Source organism: Lepisosteus oculatus, chromosome 4 (genome assembly GCF_040954835.1).
Source record: "Lepisosteus oculatus isolate fLepOcu1 chromosome 4, fLepOcu1.hap2, whole genome shotgun sequence".
Taxonomy (NCBI): domain Eukaryota; kingdom Metazoa; phylum Chordata; class Actinopteri; order Semionotiformes; family Lepisosteidae; genus Lepisosteus; species Lepisosteus oculatus.
The window spans coordinates 65,033,946-65,051,547 of NC_090699.1; the positions used below are offsets into that span (position 1 = coordinate 65,033,946).

The following is a 17,602-nucleotide window of genomic DNA, read 5'->3' on the forward strand; positions in this document are numbered from 1 at the left end:
GCGCTATATAAGTGTAAGCAATTATTATTATTATTATTATTATTAGCGCAGCTGTGCCGGGGGGACGTACTGTACTGTGCATAGCGGTAAACCAGTCACAGATCCGCCGACAGATGGTGCCTTTTAACACGAGACCGCCCGACTTCTGGGAAAAAAAAAAACAAAAAAAAACAGCTGGACTGTTTCTGCTACCAAAGTCCGCCTCCCCAGCCAGCGCCCCCAGCACGCCAGCGCGCAGAGCACCGAGGAGAGCGCTCCAGACCCAGATCGGCTCGAAATGCAACCCTTTATCTTCTGTTTGACAGCGGCAGTCTGTGGCGGCCTTGTTACAGGTAAGAAGGACTCCTGCTTACCGTTCTTGTTGGGAAACTGCCCGTTTGTTTTTACTGCACGGTCGCTTCGTTACCTTGCTCGCCCGACTTCAACTCAAGACCCGCTTTTCCGCATCAGCTCTGGGGCAACAAGGTTCAGGCCCAGCTGAGGTTATGCCGGCTCTGAAAAGCAGGGGACACGAGCAGATTTAAAGTCCCCGGAGTCCCTGTGGTGAATAAAGTAGTCACCTGGGGGTTACGACAGCCCTGCAAGGCAGTCTTTAATCCCCCCCGCTGGCCAGCGTGCCTGAATCATCACTAGACTGGAGAGACCTGGGGGAGAATCTGACATTTCACCCATTACGGGATAAAGACTTGGTTGAGTCAGGCGAGAACTCGGGTGGTGCGACTTTGTCATCTCTCCGTCGGCGTCGGAATAATCGATTCCTTGAATGGTTGTTGTTGTTGTTGTTGTCGTTGATCGGGTCTGGTTCTGCAGCGCCCATGTCGCAATAGCGACGAAAATCAGTCCACGGAAATGAAGGGACCGACGCGTTTGACAGCTGGAATCCTGTTGTACGAACAGGCGGTATTCGGTGTGGTAAAGAATCAGAGGTTTCTCACTCCGATTTCCACATTTCTTGAAATAACTCCTTGCCCTTACCTTTTTGCACACAGCTCCGAATAAAACATAACGATTGCAGTTAGGCTCACGGTAGGAGAAGAATCGGTCTTGAACTAACGATTCAGGCAGCTCCTGCGTGCATGTTTTTGTCTGTGCTTATTATGATATGGATGAAAAAAGGAGCCCGTCGTTTGCGTGCGTGCGTGTGTGTGCGTGTGTGTGTCAGTATAAGTTTTTCGGCGTACTTCATGAGCTTCCAAGGGATGAGAGTCATGCAAAAAAAAAAACAATAAAAGTACTGTCAGGTCATGTTCATACGGGAGTCCGGATCCCGAAGAAAAGCACACGACTGCTGTCTGCATCTCGGGTCCTTAGGTGTCGCATAGAAATCATTTTCTAAAGAGCAGTACCGCGTCCCTGAGATAACGGCGTGTGCGGAGGGGGGACACAGATTGTTTGGGGTGGGGGTGGGGGTATTGGAGTTGGATGCGAGCCCGGGACACACAGTTTGTTGTGGGCGGCGCTCTTGCGGTAAACAGACTCCCCCCCCCCGGCGTTCTTGGAAGGGATGAGCGGATAAGAGCGAGGAATGAGGTGTCCCGGGACGTTGAGGCGGCGGGGGAGGAGAGGGAGGGGAGTTGTTTGGATTGCGTGGGAGTTCAGGAGGAACATTTGTCTGGATTGACCCCGTGTCCTTTCTGAGTGTCTCAAGACCCGGCTTAGCAAGGAACAGCAGGCCCAGGTGATACTGATTAGGGAGCACAGCTGTTCCGTGTCCCTCTGGCACTGAGCTCCTCACCCAACCCCCGGAGCCCACAGCCCACAGCACGCCACTGCCCCCGGCTACACAGCTGGGCATGCTGTTCTCCGGGGGCTGGTGCCCCCCTCCCTTGGGTAGCTTCATCCAGTGCAGGAGCCCATCCCAGCGAGCAGCGGGAGCGAGGCGGGGTGCACCGTGGACCGGATGCCAGTCCATCGCCGGGAAGATACGCCCTCACTCAAATCAGGGCCAGTTTTCAGTAGTAATACTTTTCTCTTTCAAATCGGCGCTGCCAGTTCTGTTACTGTATTTACTCCACCTCCTGTGGGATCACCTGTTGTAGACACGCCCCCCCTCCTTTGGATACGCCCCTTCCCCCCGTCAGAGCCAATCATCTTCCCGACGTGCTGCAGGTGCCCCTGCCCCTCGCTGGAGAGTCCCTCCCTGATGTCATGGTGAGCCCCTGAGGGCTCGTAGGCTGTCACCCGGGGGGTGCCTCTTTCACCAGACCCACAGCTGTCCAGGCTGCTGTGCGAGGAGCTTCAGTCTCAGTCGGCTAGTAACCGCCCCCCCCCGTCTCCGACCCGAGACGCTCAGCCCACACGCCGGGACGCACGCTGAGTGGTGCGCTGTGTCCAGCGGGGTCAGTGTCCCCTCCGACCTAACAGACGGCCGCTCCTCCACTTTCATGAACGGCGATGCAGCGCCCCTTGCCCTAGTGATGGCCGATCCGCGAGAGCGCGTCCACCGACCTCACCGGAGCCTCTGCTGTGCGCCTTATGCTCCGCGGGGACGCGCTGACCGCGGTATCGCTGGGGCTCCCTGGCTGACCTCGGCTGTGCAGCGAGCAGACAGTCCCACAGCCGCGGGCGCTGCTGTTTGCTAACCTTGAGTCCCAGGCTAAACCCGCCGCCCTCCGCGCTGCTCTGGCTTAAAGGGACAGAGGGGCCTCTGACGTGAGCTCTGGTCACGTAGGATTCACGGTGTTTGCACCAGCGTTGATCTGAGGGGAACGAGGTTGGTACCACCCGGGAAAGTATAAAGGAAGAGACACAATGTCTCAACCCTCTGAGCCTTCTCCAGGTTTGTGTTTCACCTGTCTGCAGATTTTCATTCTGACTCAGCTCTTACGGAGCTAAAGCAGCTCCTCTGTGGGCTTCATGGGTCTGGTTTGATGGCATCTTCCAGAACTCCAAGTTCTGGCGCTTTGGACAGGCCTAGAGAACCTGCAGACACCCAGGCCCAGCAGGACCGGGGTCGGACATCCGTGTCTCATCCCCCGCGTGGCAGCAGAATACAGGAAGCTGGGACTGGGAGAAACGGAAGTATGAAACGAATCTCTTGGTTAGCGTTGGTTCTGTTTCCCTGCGCTGGACGAGCGTCCCACCCAGGGTGTACCCTGCCTTGCTCCTGCTGCTTGCCGGGATGGGCTCCAGACTGGGTGCGGAGGTTAGAATGTGGCTGGATGTCGGTTCTGTTGCTGTGGATCAGCGGGGCGCTCGCGGAAAAGCTTGGGCGGAGCCCCGCAACGGGCTGGGAGAGCAGAGGCCAGCGGCGTGGCGTCCCTCCACCCTTGACGGAGACGCCGTGTGTGTGTGTGTGTTCTGACAGGATACCGGAGCCCCCTGAATGACTTCCAGCGCTCGGAGGGGCGGGAGCTGGTACCCCTGAAAGGCAGCGTGGACCGAGTGCGGCCACTTCCTGGCGTGAGTCTCGAGGAGTGTGCCAAGCAGTGCTCCGAGTCCCTGGACTGCAGGTAATGTGGCGCGGACACCAGCTGGGCACCTGGGCACCTGGGCACAGCCAGTCGACACTCTGAGGGCAGGGCGCGCTACCTGCATGATTTCGCACAGAGCTGGAGTCAGGGATCTTCTTCAGACAGCCAGTCAGCTTCACTCCCTGCTTGAGGCCAAGGAGCTTACAGACCACCTGCTCGTGAGATGTGAGGGCTCTGCTGGGCGGGGTAGCTCCTGTCAGTCAGGGAAGAAGCAGGTCCACTTCCTGTCGACCACAAACAGTGATGCTGAAAGGCAAAGGGGAGTAAGCCAGCCTACAGAACCCTGTGTTCTTGCGCTCTTGGCTGTAAAATAAAGGTTACAATCTGTCAGGACCCCTTCCCTAAAAGGCATTCATAATGTTAAGGAACAAGTAATAGGTTTATTCCATGCTGAAAAAAAGAAGAAAGACAACACAATGTTTCGGCCGTGGAGCCTTCTCCAGGTGTGACCTCTTTCTTTCTGCCTCTTTCTTCTTTTTTTCAGCATGGAATAAACCTATTACTTGTTCCTTTGCAGCCTACGCATGCTGACGCAGCTCCCCACCTGAACTATTCATGCTGTTATGCTGATTAAATTAAGTAGTGTGAAAGGAGGTTTAAAAAAATCGACAACCTGGATAAAATCATTCTGTAACCCCAGGGGCAGCTGGTGGCTCCAGCTCCTGTCTTCCACTGTGTTCTCCAGGACCTGGCTGACATGCTGTTGTTCTGGGGGGTCATTATGACCTCGCCCAGACTGGCCCGGTGATGTCATGGCTAAACCAGAATGCACGACATTGCTCAATTGCAGCCTGCCATTACAGGTCCAAATACAGTGACTAATACACAGTCTGCAGCAAACTGGACAGCTCTTGAGTAATGTCCAAACCGCCGTGCAGTAGTGAAATGAGCAGCCCTAGTACTGAGACAGTATGTAGGCATCACAACACCGAGCACTAAAGAGAGCATACACAAACACTGCAGTATTTCTGTATTTGGCGTGGTTCTGGCCTTGTGAGCTGGATGCTTGCTCAGAAGTACGACACCACAAAGTTTGAGGGGAAAACCAGATTATTCTCCTGTGCACTGGGGTCTTCTGTTTATCTGTCTACAATTTGTAGGAGACGATCAATAGATCAATATGGGATACAGTGCATTGTCATGGTATTTCATATTTCCATTACTTTTAAATAATTCTCTGATATTACTGCTCTCTTTAAACTAATTAATTCTAAGTTATTTCTACTCATTCCCCCTCGGTTTTGAATTGCCAATGGCTAGACACCTACTGCAGGCCTGCAGGCCTACAGGCAGCTACCCCAGAAGGGGCCACGCTGGCACCCCTCTGGAGTGCTCTCCTGGCGAGGGGCTGTGCCCTTCTCTTGCCTGCTACACCCTGTGCTTCCCAGTGCCCCAGCCTGAGCGGCCCGAGTCGCGCCCAGCTCTGCAAGCCGGCAGGCGCCCGCGTGTAGCCAGGGCTGCTGCTGTGCAGCCAGGCGCAGGGAACGCCGGTCACATCCGGCTCGCGCCCTCCCGTGTTTACTCACGTCAGCCTGGGGGATCCGGTGTCTGTCATTGGCCCTCTACCCCCAATACAGAGCCTTCAATTACGAGACTCGCCCCTCCGTCACCTGCAAGCTCCTGCCGTGGATCCGGGACACCAACAGCGCCGAGGTGAAGAGAAATGTCAACTCGGACCTGTACGAGAAGAAAGGTGAGCCGCGCCGTGGGCTGTTGCCCCATTCGTGCCCCAGCCAGGAGAGGTGAGCATGCCCTTTGACCTCTGACCTCTGACCGGCAGATCAGGGACCTCTGACAGCACTGCTGTCACTTACTGTAGATGAAGCAACTGTTTTCTTCTTCAGTGCTGTTTGCTGTTAAAGAAGCACGTTTCCCACACTTGATTGAGGAGATCCAAATACTGCGGGAGCTGCATGTAATTCAACATCCGGGCCCCTTTTAACGTAGATTCTTTCCCTGCCTTGACTGGGACCAGGAGAGGAGTGACGCAGTCCTGCTGTTTTTGAGTGGGTTTGCATGTGGAAGGTGAAATTAGAGGCTTTAAGAAAAGGAAAAGGAGAAGTCCTCCTGAGCTGTAAATGTCATCTCAGAGGAAATCCAGGTGCCTTGTGCCCAGAATGAGGCAATGAGGGCTCCCAGCTGCCAGCTAATCCATCATCACCGAATCGCTGTCTCTCCTCAGATTACCTGCGGCAGTGCACTGTGGGAAAAGGCACGAGCTATCGGGGCAAGGTGTCCAAGACCGTGAGCGGGCGCGAATGCCAGCAGTGGTGGTCCAAGTTCCCCCACGACCACAGGTGAGGGGAGGGGGGGGGCGCCCCCACCAGGCGAGATCTTTCCGTGCAGCTTATGAGTCCCCCAGCTTTTGAGCGAAGCATTCCCAGCCCCACCCCACACCAGTTGGGGAAAAAAGCAATCGTTGTGTTCCTGCAGCTATAAAAGCCCCGCCAGCCTGCATGAGCAACCGCCTGCACTTCCTGCTAGGGGCCGTTCTCCGCCATTTCTTCTGGCATGTCCATGATCAGACACAACTAGACAGTTTGATTAATATAGACTTCAGGATCATTGGCAGTGAAGACAGTGGAGGCACTAACAAAAATGTGGATCTCTTTCATCTTTACATTGTTTTTTTGAAGTTCACGGCATACTGACATATACAGTAGCTGTTTGGCAGCCACTATGACAGGAACCTGTTTTTTCTGTGATGAGATTTGACCTTAATTCTTATACAAAAAGCTCAACAAAAGTTGACTGCTGGATGCACAGTGCTGTGGGAGAGGTGAGAAATTTAAGCGCTTGCTGCCAGTTTTATATCAGGGGTGCTGGTCGGTCCTGGCAGCCTTTGAAGCTTTTTTGGAAAGCTCTGAAGTGGCCAAAGACACGACTTCCCCATTGTTCCCCACTTGCCACACCCCCGAGTCCGGTCGCCCAGCAACAAGCTCCGCCCCTCCCCCGTAGACACACCCCTTCCGCCAAAAATGGCCTGGAGCTCAACTACTGCCGGAACCCCGACGGAGACCCCAGCGGCCCCTGGTGCTACACCACCGACCCCGAGCGGCGCTACGAGACCTGCGGGATCCCGCGCTGTGAAGACGGTGAGGCCCGCCTTGCGATTTTGCCGAGCGGACACAAGCGTTGGGGCGGGGCTGTGGGCGGGGCTGTGGGCGGGGCAAAGCGGGGAGAGTTCCCTGCGTATCCTAGCATGAGCGCTGGGAGGGACTGTGGGCCCTGTTCCCTGAGATCCTGCGGGGGTCCGGATGACCGCAGCGTCAGAGCCGGGACAGGGGAAAGGGGAAAGGGGTGGGGCTTGGAGGGACTCTCTTAGCGTGCAAATCCAGCCCCATCATGCACGTGTTCTGACTGAAAAAGGACAATCGCCCTTTTTAAGAAGAGGGTGTACTAGAGATGGCATGAATTTGCATGAGTGTGTACTTACTGGTGAGCACTATTGAGAAAATAAAGTTTATTTTGATAAAGAAGAAAATATCCTCACACGAGCGAACGCAGTGCCCTGCAACAGGGCTCGCCCAGAGCGCGGAGTCACAGGGGGTCTGACGAGCACACGACAGGCGAACTGGTCTTAACTGTTAGTACAGCACCGTGTGACCTGCTGATCGCTGCTCACAGGCTGGGGACTGGGTTCAAGTGACCAGCGAGGTGGCCAGCTGCATCACCGGCACTACCTGTTGGGAATGCGTGCTGCCCGTTTGACATGAGGCACGAGTTTGCTATTGGCTAAGAAAGAAGCCAGAAATGTTGCAGGCCGCTTTTACCAGCTGGCTCCTTGGGAGACGAGCTATGTCCAGTGTCCACCTCCATCCTGCACGTCTGGTGCTGCTCACTGAAAACCTACCCTTTCCTTCTCTTTGAAGAAGGGCGTCAGAGTTCGGAGGCTTTTTCCTGCCGGCAGGGCTCCTGGTTAAGGGTTGAGGGCAGGTGTGTTTAGGTCTGCAAATGAGGTGACGCTTCTTTGTGCAGAGGATCGTGGGGGAATCCGGTTCAGTCTCGCCCAGCGGCTGCTTGAGGTCCCTCAGGAAGTGCTGGGTCTATGGGGGGGGGGCCGGGGGCCGGGGGCAGGTGGGCCTCCTCCCTTTCGTGACCCGTCTCTTGCTCCTGTCTCTCCTCTCCCTCAGAGGTGTGCATGACGTGTAACGGAGAGGATTATCGCGGGCAGGTGGACCACACGGTGGAGGGGCTGGAGTGCCAGCGCTGGGACCAGCAGTACCCTCACCAGCACATATACCAGCCCGAGAAGTAGGTACCGGCCCGGCCCGGCCCGGCAGAGCCCCTGAGCCTGCAGGTTCAGGCCACATGCTGTCTTCCTCTTTCATTAAAAGGCGTCTTGAAAACACTACATGTTTAAGAGCTGCAAACAACTGGACAAGGGTCCCGTTAAACACAAGCAGCTGAATCAATTAATTAGAGCAGAGCTCAGGTGGAACAGACACTTTGGGGTGTCCCATGGCTAGGGTGCAAAAGCCCACAGCCTGGGGTCAGCATGTGCGACCGGGACAGCCCCGCAGGTTGGTGGGCACCACGGTGTCACGTAATTTGGGGTCTCAGCTTTATTTCCCTCCTAGATCCATCAACACCGGAAAGCTCACCCCTGTCAGAGAGAAAGGGCTTCCCTGTTTCCTCATTCTGCTCCCACACAAGGCGTTATCTGTCAGAAAGGTAGAAGAGCAATTCGATTTTTTTCCTCCTGTGATCCGCTGACCCCTGGTGGTCCACAGGCAGCCCGTCTCTGGAGTCGGTACACACCGGCGGACTGCCCTGCTCTGCGAGTGTGTACTGGGGCCACAAATAAGGATTTTACAGTTAAAGGCAGATATGTTACTGATGTGCCCTGATGGTGGGCCTCTAGATTCCATCAGACTTCCACGAGGGGTGAGGCACGTTGGCGAAAAGAACTAGGGGTCCTCGCCTCCTCATGCACCCCACCCCTGCCCTCCTCTGTCCCCAGGTACCCCGACAAGAGTCTGGACGACAACTACTGCCGCAACCCCGACGCGTCCCCCGTGCCCTGGTGCTACACCACCGACCCCAAAGTGGAGAGGCAGGACTGCCGGATCAGCAAGTGCCGTGAGGGGCTCTCCGCACTCGCTCCGCCAGGGGCTTCCCAATCCTGCTCCTGAGATCCGCCCCTGGTTTCCATTCCAGCCCAGCTGCCATTAGACGATTATTTTACATGACTAGTATTGTGCCCCCTAAGGGGCTGCTTACTGCGTGAGATGCTCGGGAGCCATCCCTAGGAGTCGGGTTGGGTACCCCTGAAATAAATGTATAGAGAGTACCCCAATCGGGAGGTCCCCAGTGGGGAGCACAGCTGCTTTAATTCCACTAGGTATTGATCCCCGGCCTGCAGAGCCCCAGTCCAACAGTTTTTATAGGCCACCACCAAACAAGCCAGGGGAAGTTCAAGTACGATCAATTAAACGGCAATGAAGTCATCTAGAGATCATCGAAATATCCTCCAGCCCTCGGGGACCGGTGTTCCCTCCGCGGAAACCCGGCTTGCTCAGTCGATCGATAAGTCACAGGTGATGTGGGGTGATCTGGAGGAGGAGCTGGATCGGGGGCTCCCCGGGACCCCCAGGGGCGGGTGGAGACCCCCCCTGCTTGGTTCAGTTTCATTGTGAGGCCCAGATTGGGCCCCCCAGCACAGGCACACACCGCCAGTTCGGTGATGGTTCTTCAGTCACTCAGACGTCGCCTCTCTCTCTCTCTCTCTCTCTCTCCCTCCCTCTCTGTGTCCTCGCAGAGAAAACGCTGAAGCGCTCCCGGCCCACCCACACCACCTACTGCTTCCGCAACCGGGGGGAGGACTACCGCGGCAAGGTCAACGAGACCACCTCGGGCATCCCCTGCCAGCGCTGGGACGCGCAGTACCCCCACCGGCACCCCTTCTACCCACAGGCCTACGAGTGCAAGTGAGAGAGGGGGCGGGGAGGGGGCAGAGAGGGAGGGAGGGGAGAGGGGGCAGAGGGAGAGGGGGCAGAGGGAGGGGGCAGAGAGGGGACAGAGGGAGAGGGAGGGAGGGGGAGAGAAGGGGATCTGCAATTTTAAAAATGTCCATCGCAACGGGAAGAACTTCCGGTCCTGAAAGCGTGGCGCTGCAGCTCTCTCCCTCCGGGTCTCTGCAGGGGGCTGGAGGAGAACTACTGCCGGAACCCCGACGGTTCCGAGGCGCCCTGGTGCTTCACCTCCGTGCCGGAGATGCGGACGGCATTCTGCCTGCAGATCAAGCGCTGCGCCGACGACATCGAGGCGGAAGGTAGGGGGGCGCTGTAACGAACAGTTCTTTCCGGACCCTATGCGGACGACACAATCCGACGGAGTGGGGAAACACTGGGGAAACGTCATGCAGGAATACGGGGCAGAAGACAGGGGGGCGTGTCCAAGGTGCGCTGGTGCACGGGGGAGGTGTGGCCGAGGCGAACAATCCAAAAGAGTAATCCTTAGAGTATCCAAAACACTAGGGTAAGTCCAAAACCAGGAGATCCATCAGAACACGAAGTTAAAACCACGAAGGCCGGGTCGGAACCGGCGGACAGGGAACAGGAACGGGAACAGAGGTTAAAACCTTAACGGGACCAGGCGCTTCCAGGTCCCGAACTCGCACGATACGGAAATCAGATGCAGAGCCAGGATGAGCGTCAGCGCCTGGCTTTTAAGGTGGGCTGGGAATAGGAAACAGGTGCACAGAATGAAGTCTAAAGCGAAAGGGCTGGAGCACCCTTAAGGAGGGGGGACTATAATCGTGACAGGCGCTGCAGCTGTCGGGGGGACGTGGGGTGGGTCGTGGAGGTGGCTGGACTAACGGGATGACGTGCTGAAGGTTCGCCTTTCCTTCTGCCGTGCAGCACTGGGAAGATCGGCGTTTGTCCCCATTCAGTCTTTGAACACGGAGAGAACACGCAGACTCCACATCCAGAGTTGAACCCAGGGCCCCAGAAGTGCTGACCACTGTGCCACTGTGTCGCCCCCTAGCTAGAAAATGTGGGGTGAAATTTTGCAAAGCAGCAAAGATCTGTGAAACTGTTCAGAAAACGGAACGGAATCAAGGAACGAATTGGAGCAAAGAAATGCTCACAGTCAGGCTGTCGGCCTTTTGCCTCCCTGTGAGCCGCGGTTGTCTCTCTCTCTCGTCAGACTGTTACCATGAAAATGGAAAGAACTACCAAGGCACTGTGCGCAAGACCAGGAAAGGCATCACCTGCCAGAAGTGGTCCCTCAACACGCCTCACAGAACCAAGTAGGTCTGGACTGAGAGGGCCCAGGACCACCCCTGCTTCCTCTTCACATTCCCTTGCCAGCAGCTCAAGTACAGTGTTGCCCAGGCAAGAACAAGTAGCAACAACACGCACAGACATGGAGAGCAATAGCATGAGTATTATTAATTCTACCTGAGAGGCTCCCTCTCTGTTCCTCAGGCTGGGACAGGAAGAGTAACACTGGGCAGCATCTCTGTGGTGTTTTCTTCTCCATGTTTTCCAGTGTAGTCTCCTCTCTGAGCAGCCCAGGACTGCCTGTGTCACCCAGTTTCTATGGCCAGGCTACAGTCACTCAGACTGTCTTCTCTGGGCAGCCAGGACTGAACCTGAACCCGTTCTCTCTGAGCACAAGTCCAGCTTCTATGTCCAGGCAGTGGTCACTGAGCCTGTACTAGACCAGGGTCCTCTGCACTCCCCAAACCACCCTGCTGTGGTCAGATTGGATCTTTCTACTTGAAGGGACAAGCTCTAGGCACAGTTTGGGCCACTTGCAGGCAGGAGGATGGAAGTCTATATGCAGTACCCATGTTTGAAAGAGGACAGGTAAGAAAGGAAGGTGTTTAAAGCTCCTGAAGCAAAGCAGCACTTACCTGACGAAGCGAAGACGCTGTACTGCCTTGTCTGTGTCTCTCTCAGACAGACGGTGTGTCAGGGCGCGTTGCTGGCAGTGCTGTATACTTAGCTCAACCACAGAGCGCCCTGGGTCGGCGTGAGAGAGATGACTCGGGAGGCCCACGTGTGTTTGTGTGTGTGTCTCTCTCTCTCTCTCCGCGCGCAGGATCAACCCGACGACGCACCCGCACGCCAACCTGACGGAGAACTACTGCCGGAACCCCGACGGCGACCGGCACGGGCCCTGGTGCTACACCACCGACCACAAGACGGAGTTCGACTACTGCGCCATCAAACAGTGCGGTGAGGGCAGGGCTGCCCCCTCTACCACTGTCCCCCCCTGTCCACGATTCCTCCCCCACCACTGTCCCCCCCGTCCACGATTCCGCCCCCACCACTGTCCCCCCGTCCACGATTCCTCCCCCACCACTGTCCCCCCCTGTCCACGATTCCTCCCCCACCACTGTCCCCCCCGTCCACGATTCCGCCCCCACCACTGTCCCCCCCCTGTCCACGATTCCTCCCCCACCACTGTCCCCCCCGTCCACGATTCCGCCCCCACCACTGTCCCCCCGTCCACGATTCCTCCCCCACCACTGTCCCCCCCTGTCCACGATTCCTCCCCCACCACTGTCCCCCCGTCCACGATTCCCCCCCCACCACTGTCCCCCCCGTCCACGATTCCTCCCCTACCACTGTCCCCACCGTCCACGATTCCTCCCCCACCACTGTCCCCCCCCGTCCACGATTCCTCCCCCACCACTGTCCCCCCGTCCACGATTCCTCCCCCACCAGTGTCCCCCCTGTCCACGATTCCTCCCCCACCACTGTCCCCCCCTGTCCACGATTCCTCCCCCACCACTGTCCCCCCGCCACCCCCCTCCCTGTCCACGATTCCTCCCCCACCAGTGTCCCCCCTGTCCACGATTCCTCCCCTACCACTGTCCCCCTGTCCACGATTCCTCCCCTACCACTGTCCCCCCCTGTCCACGATTCCCCCCCCCTCCCCGTCCACGATTCCTCCCCCACCACTGTCCCCCCCTGTCCATGATTCCCCCCCCACCACTGTCCCCCCCCGTCCACGATTCCTCCCCCTCGCTCGCCCCCCTCCCCCACCACTGTCCCCCCCCGTCCACGATTCCTCCCCCTCGCTCGCCCCCCTCCCCCACCACTGTCCCCCCCTGTCCACGATTCCTCCCCCACTGTCTCCCCGCCGCCCCCCTCCCTGTCCACGATTCCCGCCAATTCGGGATTTAGGGCTCCGAAACCCGGCCGCCCGTCTGTCTCGGGTGCGATCAGCCGCTGACGTTTCTGTTGTCTCTGTGCCTCCACAGCTGGGGAGAAGGTCTCCATCGTGGAACCAGCAGGTGAGATTCCCCTGGGGGATCCGTGAGCGTTTCCGCTGGATCTGGGTGGCGGTCGCGCTGGGCGCGTTGTGTTGGTTCGGGAGTGGGAACGGCGTGTGTGTGTGTGTGTGTGTGTGAGGCTGGGCACGCTGGGATGGATCCTGTCTCTGGCGTGTTTAACGTTACCTGCCCTGGCGTTTCCCTGCTCCTGTCTGGATCTGCCGCAGAGAAGGTGGAGTTTACCGAGTGCGGGAAGAGGGAGGATCGGGTGAACATGAAGGCACGGATCGTGGGGGGCATGCCTGGCAACTCGCCCTGGACCATCAGCCTGCGCGACAGGTATGGGCGCCCGTCGCCGCGCGGCCCTCCCGGGCATCACGAGTCCGCCGGCTGCTGAAACCTTTCAGATCCGTTAGGAAGACATGGAGCGCCATTGCTCCTTGAGCACAATCTGGGCATGAAACTCCCCTGTGCACGAGGTGGCTGCTGTTTTTTGTTCATTTATGCCAACGCTGCCAGTCGTAGGGGGAGGGGGGGCGAGAGTTGCCCAAATCTGCAAAAAAGAGCAAAGTTCAGTCACTCTTTTCCAAAGGCCTGCTGGGAAGTGTTTTGTTTGGTTTTTTGCTCTTGCAATCAGGGACATCTGGAGTCAAGGTGACTGGGGGTGCTTTAAATCCCTTGTGGAAAATAACATCGTTGCGCTTCTGGCTTCTAAGGGTTTCCTCGGTACTTTTCAACTGGCAACTGCTGAAGATCTAAACAAAATACATGATTGGAACCCCTAATCAAATAATTAATTCAATTAAGCAGTAAAGACCAGCAGCGCAAGGAGAATCACAGGAACCTGCCCGACCCGGATCTGGAAGGGATCCCATTCCAGAATCCTGGGTCTAGTACAGAGGCCACCAGTTCCCTCTGCTCTAGAACTGTGTTTGGAAGTGGAAAACACGGACATCATTTTCCCACCAAGTGAAGATCTGAGGTCTCCAAACCCCATTCAGGAAACACAACAACCCCCCAAGTGTCTTCTCACAGTGGCTGCACATTAACTTATTTTTCGTAGAGAGTGCTTCTTTTGTCCCCCTTTTGCCAGATTAGTGGTGCGCATGGCCATTTTACCTTCCAAGCAGTTGACCTGGGTTCGATTCCCGGCCAATGCATTGACAAACTTTAGCCAGCAGCCACATCGCCCTGCAACTCCGCAGATGGCAGCCCACTGGAGCTCAGCAGGTGGGAGCCTGGCCAGTACCTGGAGGGGAATCCCCTTGGGACAAGCTAAGGTTGCTGCTGGAAGAGATGTTAGTGGGGCCAGTAGGGGGCGCTCAGCCTGCGGTCTGTGTGGATCCTAATGGCCCACTTTAGTGCTGGGGACACTATACTGCAAAAAGGAGCAGATTGAGATGTAAAACCAGTTGTCCTGACTCTCTGTGGTCGTTAGAAATCCCAGGGTGTCACTCGAAAGGAGTAGGGATGTTACCCTGGTGTCCTGGCCAAATCTCCCCCTGGCCTTTACCAGTCATGGCCTCCTAATAACCCCCTCTCTGAACTGGCTCCATCACTCTGCTCTCCTCCCCACTGAGAGCTGGTGTGTGGGGGACAGACTGGAGCATTGTCCAGGTGGGGCTGCACACTGGTGGGGTGGTGGAGGGGATCCCCATGACCTGTACAGCGCTGTGAGTGGGGTGTCCAGAAGAAATGCTGTATGTGTGAGGAATTATTGTTATTATTTTGTCACATCTTCTTCCATCTCCCCCAGGAAAGGTCAGCATTTCTGCGGAGGCTCCCTGGTCGATGCCAAGTGGGTCATCAGCACGAGGCAGTGCTTCTCCTCCTGGTAAGGTGCATGCTGGGGTAGGCTCCCCCGCAACCCTGCGACACCATGACCCTGTGACCCCGAATTGGAAAAAGTGGTTAGAAAATGGGTGGGTGGCTCAGGTGGTGTTGGTGCTCCGATAGAGAGGGCAGGATATCGGACCGCTGCAGAAGTGCAACGATATCCGTGCAGGACGAGGAGACGAGGCGCAGGGTGTGTGGGGTGAGCTCTTGTGTCGGACGGGGGATGCGGTGCTGGTCCGGCCCGGGGTGACGGTGCTGTTGGTTTCGCAGCGACGCCGACTTGACCGGGTACTCCGCCATGATGGGCACGCTGTTCCGGGACCCGAAAGAGGGCGAGCCGAGCAAGCAGAACATCCCTCTGAGCAAGATCGTGTGCGGGCCGTCCGAGTCGTTCCTGGTCATGCTGCAGCTGGAAACGTAGGGCTCTCTCTCTCTCTTCTCTCCTCTGCTCCCTTCCCCCTCTCTATCCCTCTATCTTCTCTCCTCTGCTCCCTTTTCCTCTCTCTCCTCTCCCTCTCCTCTCACAGTGTTCAGTTCACTCTTTCTCTCCTTCCTCAGCCCTGCCCAGTTCAACGAGCGAGTGTCCCAGATCTGCCTGCCCCCTGAGCGCTTCATCGTCCCGGAGGGCAACACGTGTGAGATCGCTGGCTGGGGGGAGACCCAAGGTAAGGTGGGGTGCATCTCATGGCCGGGCACAGGGCCTATTCCAGCACCCTAGGAACTTCCTGGTCCTGGTGTGTCCTGATAATGTGCTAATTAGGCCCTTCCGGAAAACTTTTCATCCCTGGAAACCTTGGATACTTCATTGGAGCGCCATAAACAGAAGTACAGGGCAGAGGTCAAGTCCTCCTGCCTCACCCCGGCTAAGTCTCACGAGGCTCCACACTCCAAATTCCCAGCAGCCCCTGCTTGCTCCCCCCTTCTCTCCATCACGACCCCAGCAGCAGCCCCTCAGCTCGTTACTGCTAACGAGCATGAAGCTCGGCCTCGTCCCCGTGGCCAGGCTGTCTTTCCCTCAGCGAAGCAGGTCTGCGCCACACCTGTAAATAGGCCCGCAGCTGGATCTTCCACCCCGGGAATCAATCCGGAGCGCCGCCGGAATGCAGGCCACCTGGACCTGGGATCAGGAGTAGCAGGGGTGGGAAGAGGAAGCTCTGCTCTCTGTGGTTTCCTTTCCCCGCCCTGATCCACCCGCCTGCCCTCAGCCGGGGCAAGAGGCGGGCGCAGAAGTCAGGCAAGAACACCTGGCGTAAAACGTCTTTTGGCAAGTCCTCTGGGCGGCACAAAAGAAAAAAAGCAGCCAGTTTATAAACACAAATTGATGGTGTGATGTACTCCCTCTCATTAATAAAGTTGCTGCGCGCTCCCTGTCCTTTCGGGTTTTTGCAAAAGGCGGCGGACATTGTTTCTGTCATTTTCTTCTTACACATACAGTGCTGTCTGTACAGCTGGGCACTGGAGTGATTACAGTACACAGAAAGCATCCACGACAACCTCCATTTAAAGGGTGCAAGGCACGGGCGGTACCTCTCAGATATTATAATTATTATTTTGCTTGCCTGGTGTTTTTATCCAGCGTGACTGAAGCACATGCCCTTTGATGCAGCGGGGAATGTTACTGGCAGGCTTAAGTGCTAGGGTAAAAATAGCAGCACACCATTCAGGATTTGAACCTGCAACCCTCCTCTTAAGAGGTCACAGCCCTCACCACACCTCCACACAGCAGACTGCTCCCCTTTAAGCCCAGAGTTTTCCACCCTGTGATCCCAGAGGGACGGCTGTAGTGTCATGGTCGCCCTTTGTCGTGCTCGTTTCTCGCAGGCACGGCGGACGAAACGGTGCTGAACGTCGCCCAGATGCCAGTTCTCAGCAACAAGGAGTGCAACAAGTTCTTCCGGGGTCGTGTGAAGGAGAACGAGATGTGCACGGCGCCCGTCCAAATCCCTGTGGGCGCCTGCGAGGTACAGCTGACCGACAACCCCCCCCCCCTGTTTTCTCTTGCTGCTTTTCAGTTTTAGGAGCAAGTGGCAGTGTTTCTCCCCCAGCAAGCTCCAGGGTGAGAATCCAGCCCCCGTTTTCTCACCTGGACCCTGCACTGGACACATGTGTGTTCCCCACTCACCCCGGCTCATCTGTGGAAGGGAGTCCCTGGCATACGGTTACCAAAAATGAACTAAGAATTTGAGGACATCAGTTTAGTTCATCCCTCAACGCTAGTTTCATCACATGGAGGTGATCTCATTCCTGTCTGCTGCAGAACAACCTCTGTCTGAACATTTGTTTGTCTGTCTCAGAGGGACTGGTCTGTCCCTGTCCGTCTCCCCTTGTCAGTCTGTCTCAGAAGGACTGGTCTATCTATCTGTCCCTGTCTGTCTCAGAGGGACTGGTCTGTCTCTGTCTGTCTCTCTCTCCTTGTCTGTTTGTCTTAGAGAGACTGATCTCTCTGTCGGTCTTGCTCCTACAGAAGGACTATGGAGGCCCTCTTGCCTGCCAGAACAGTGACTGCTGGGTCCTGGAGGGAGTCATGATCCCCATGAGGAGGTGTGGACACAAGGGCCAGCCCAACATCTTCATCCGGGTGTCCGTGTATGTGGACTGGATCAAGAAGGTCATGGAGCTGGCTTAGACACCTGCCCAGAGCTCCCCGAGCCCCAGAGACAAGCTGGGCAGACCAGACCTCTGAAATCCTTAAAAGACTAATTGGCAGTTTACCATGATGCAGGCGAGACGAGACAAAGTCATGTGAAAAGAAGAGAGGCGAAGATACGAAATGTCCTCCTGTGTCCTTCAGTGTGATCGTCGGCACCGTCTCTCATCACTGCACTGTGGACTCTGGCTCTGGGTCGCTGTTTTCTTGCTGTTGTGCCCCCCGCCCCCCCCTTGCCTCATCCCACCCGTGTCTTCTGTGTGTGCAACCTCTCCCACCCCCGGAGCGGGCTTCCCCGAGCCTGATCCTGCATCGTGTCCTGGCAAACCTTCAGAAGCAAAGAAAAATAGATCACCTAAAGAGCGCGGCACCTAGGTTCATGAGAACAACAGGAATCTTTGAGCTTGAATATTA

At 56.6% G+C, this 17,602-nt stretch overlaps 1 protein-coding gene across 2 annotated transcripts; it reads left to right on the forward strand.

Moving 5' to 3' along the window:
• The first annotated feature begins 146 nt into the window (after window positions 1-146).
• mst1 (macrophage stimulating 1) lies at window positions 147-17,602 on the forward strand. 2 transcript variants are annotated; one of them, XM_006631055.3, is made up of 18 exons: window positions 179-332; window positions 3,308-3,452; window positions 5,051-5,166; window positions 5,656-5,770; window positions 6,432-6,568; window positions 7,607-7,727; window positions 8,437-8,555; window positions 9,235-9,403; window positions 9,617-9,747; window positions 10,626-10,728; window positions 11,526-11,662; window positions 12,694-12,726; window positions 12,933-13,044; window positions 14,462-14,539; window positions 14,812-14,958; window positions 15,100-15,206; window positions 16,363-16,502; window positions 17,006-17,602. In XM_006631055.3, exons 1-18 carry the CDS (start codon window positions 278-280, stop codon window positions 17,165-17,167), a joined length of 2,127 nt encoding a protein of 708 aa, XP_006631118.3. In that variant the 5' UTR covers window positions 179-277; the 3' UTR covers window positions 17,168-17,602. The 2 variants fall into 2 exon arrangements, 1 of the variants encoding a protein (XP_006631118.3); XR_001478486.2 differs by lacking the exon at window positions 17,006-17,602 and having other exon boundaries at window positions 147-332; window positions 12,938-13,044; window positions 16,363-16,453.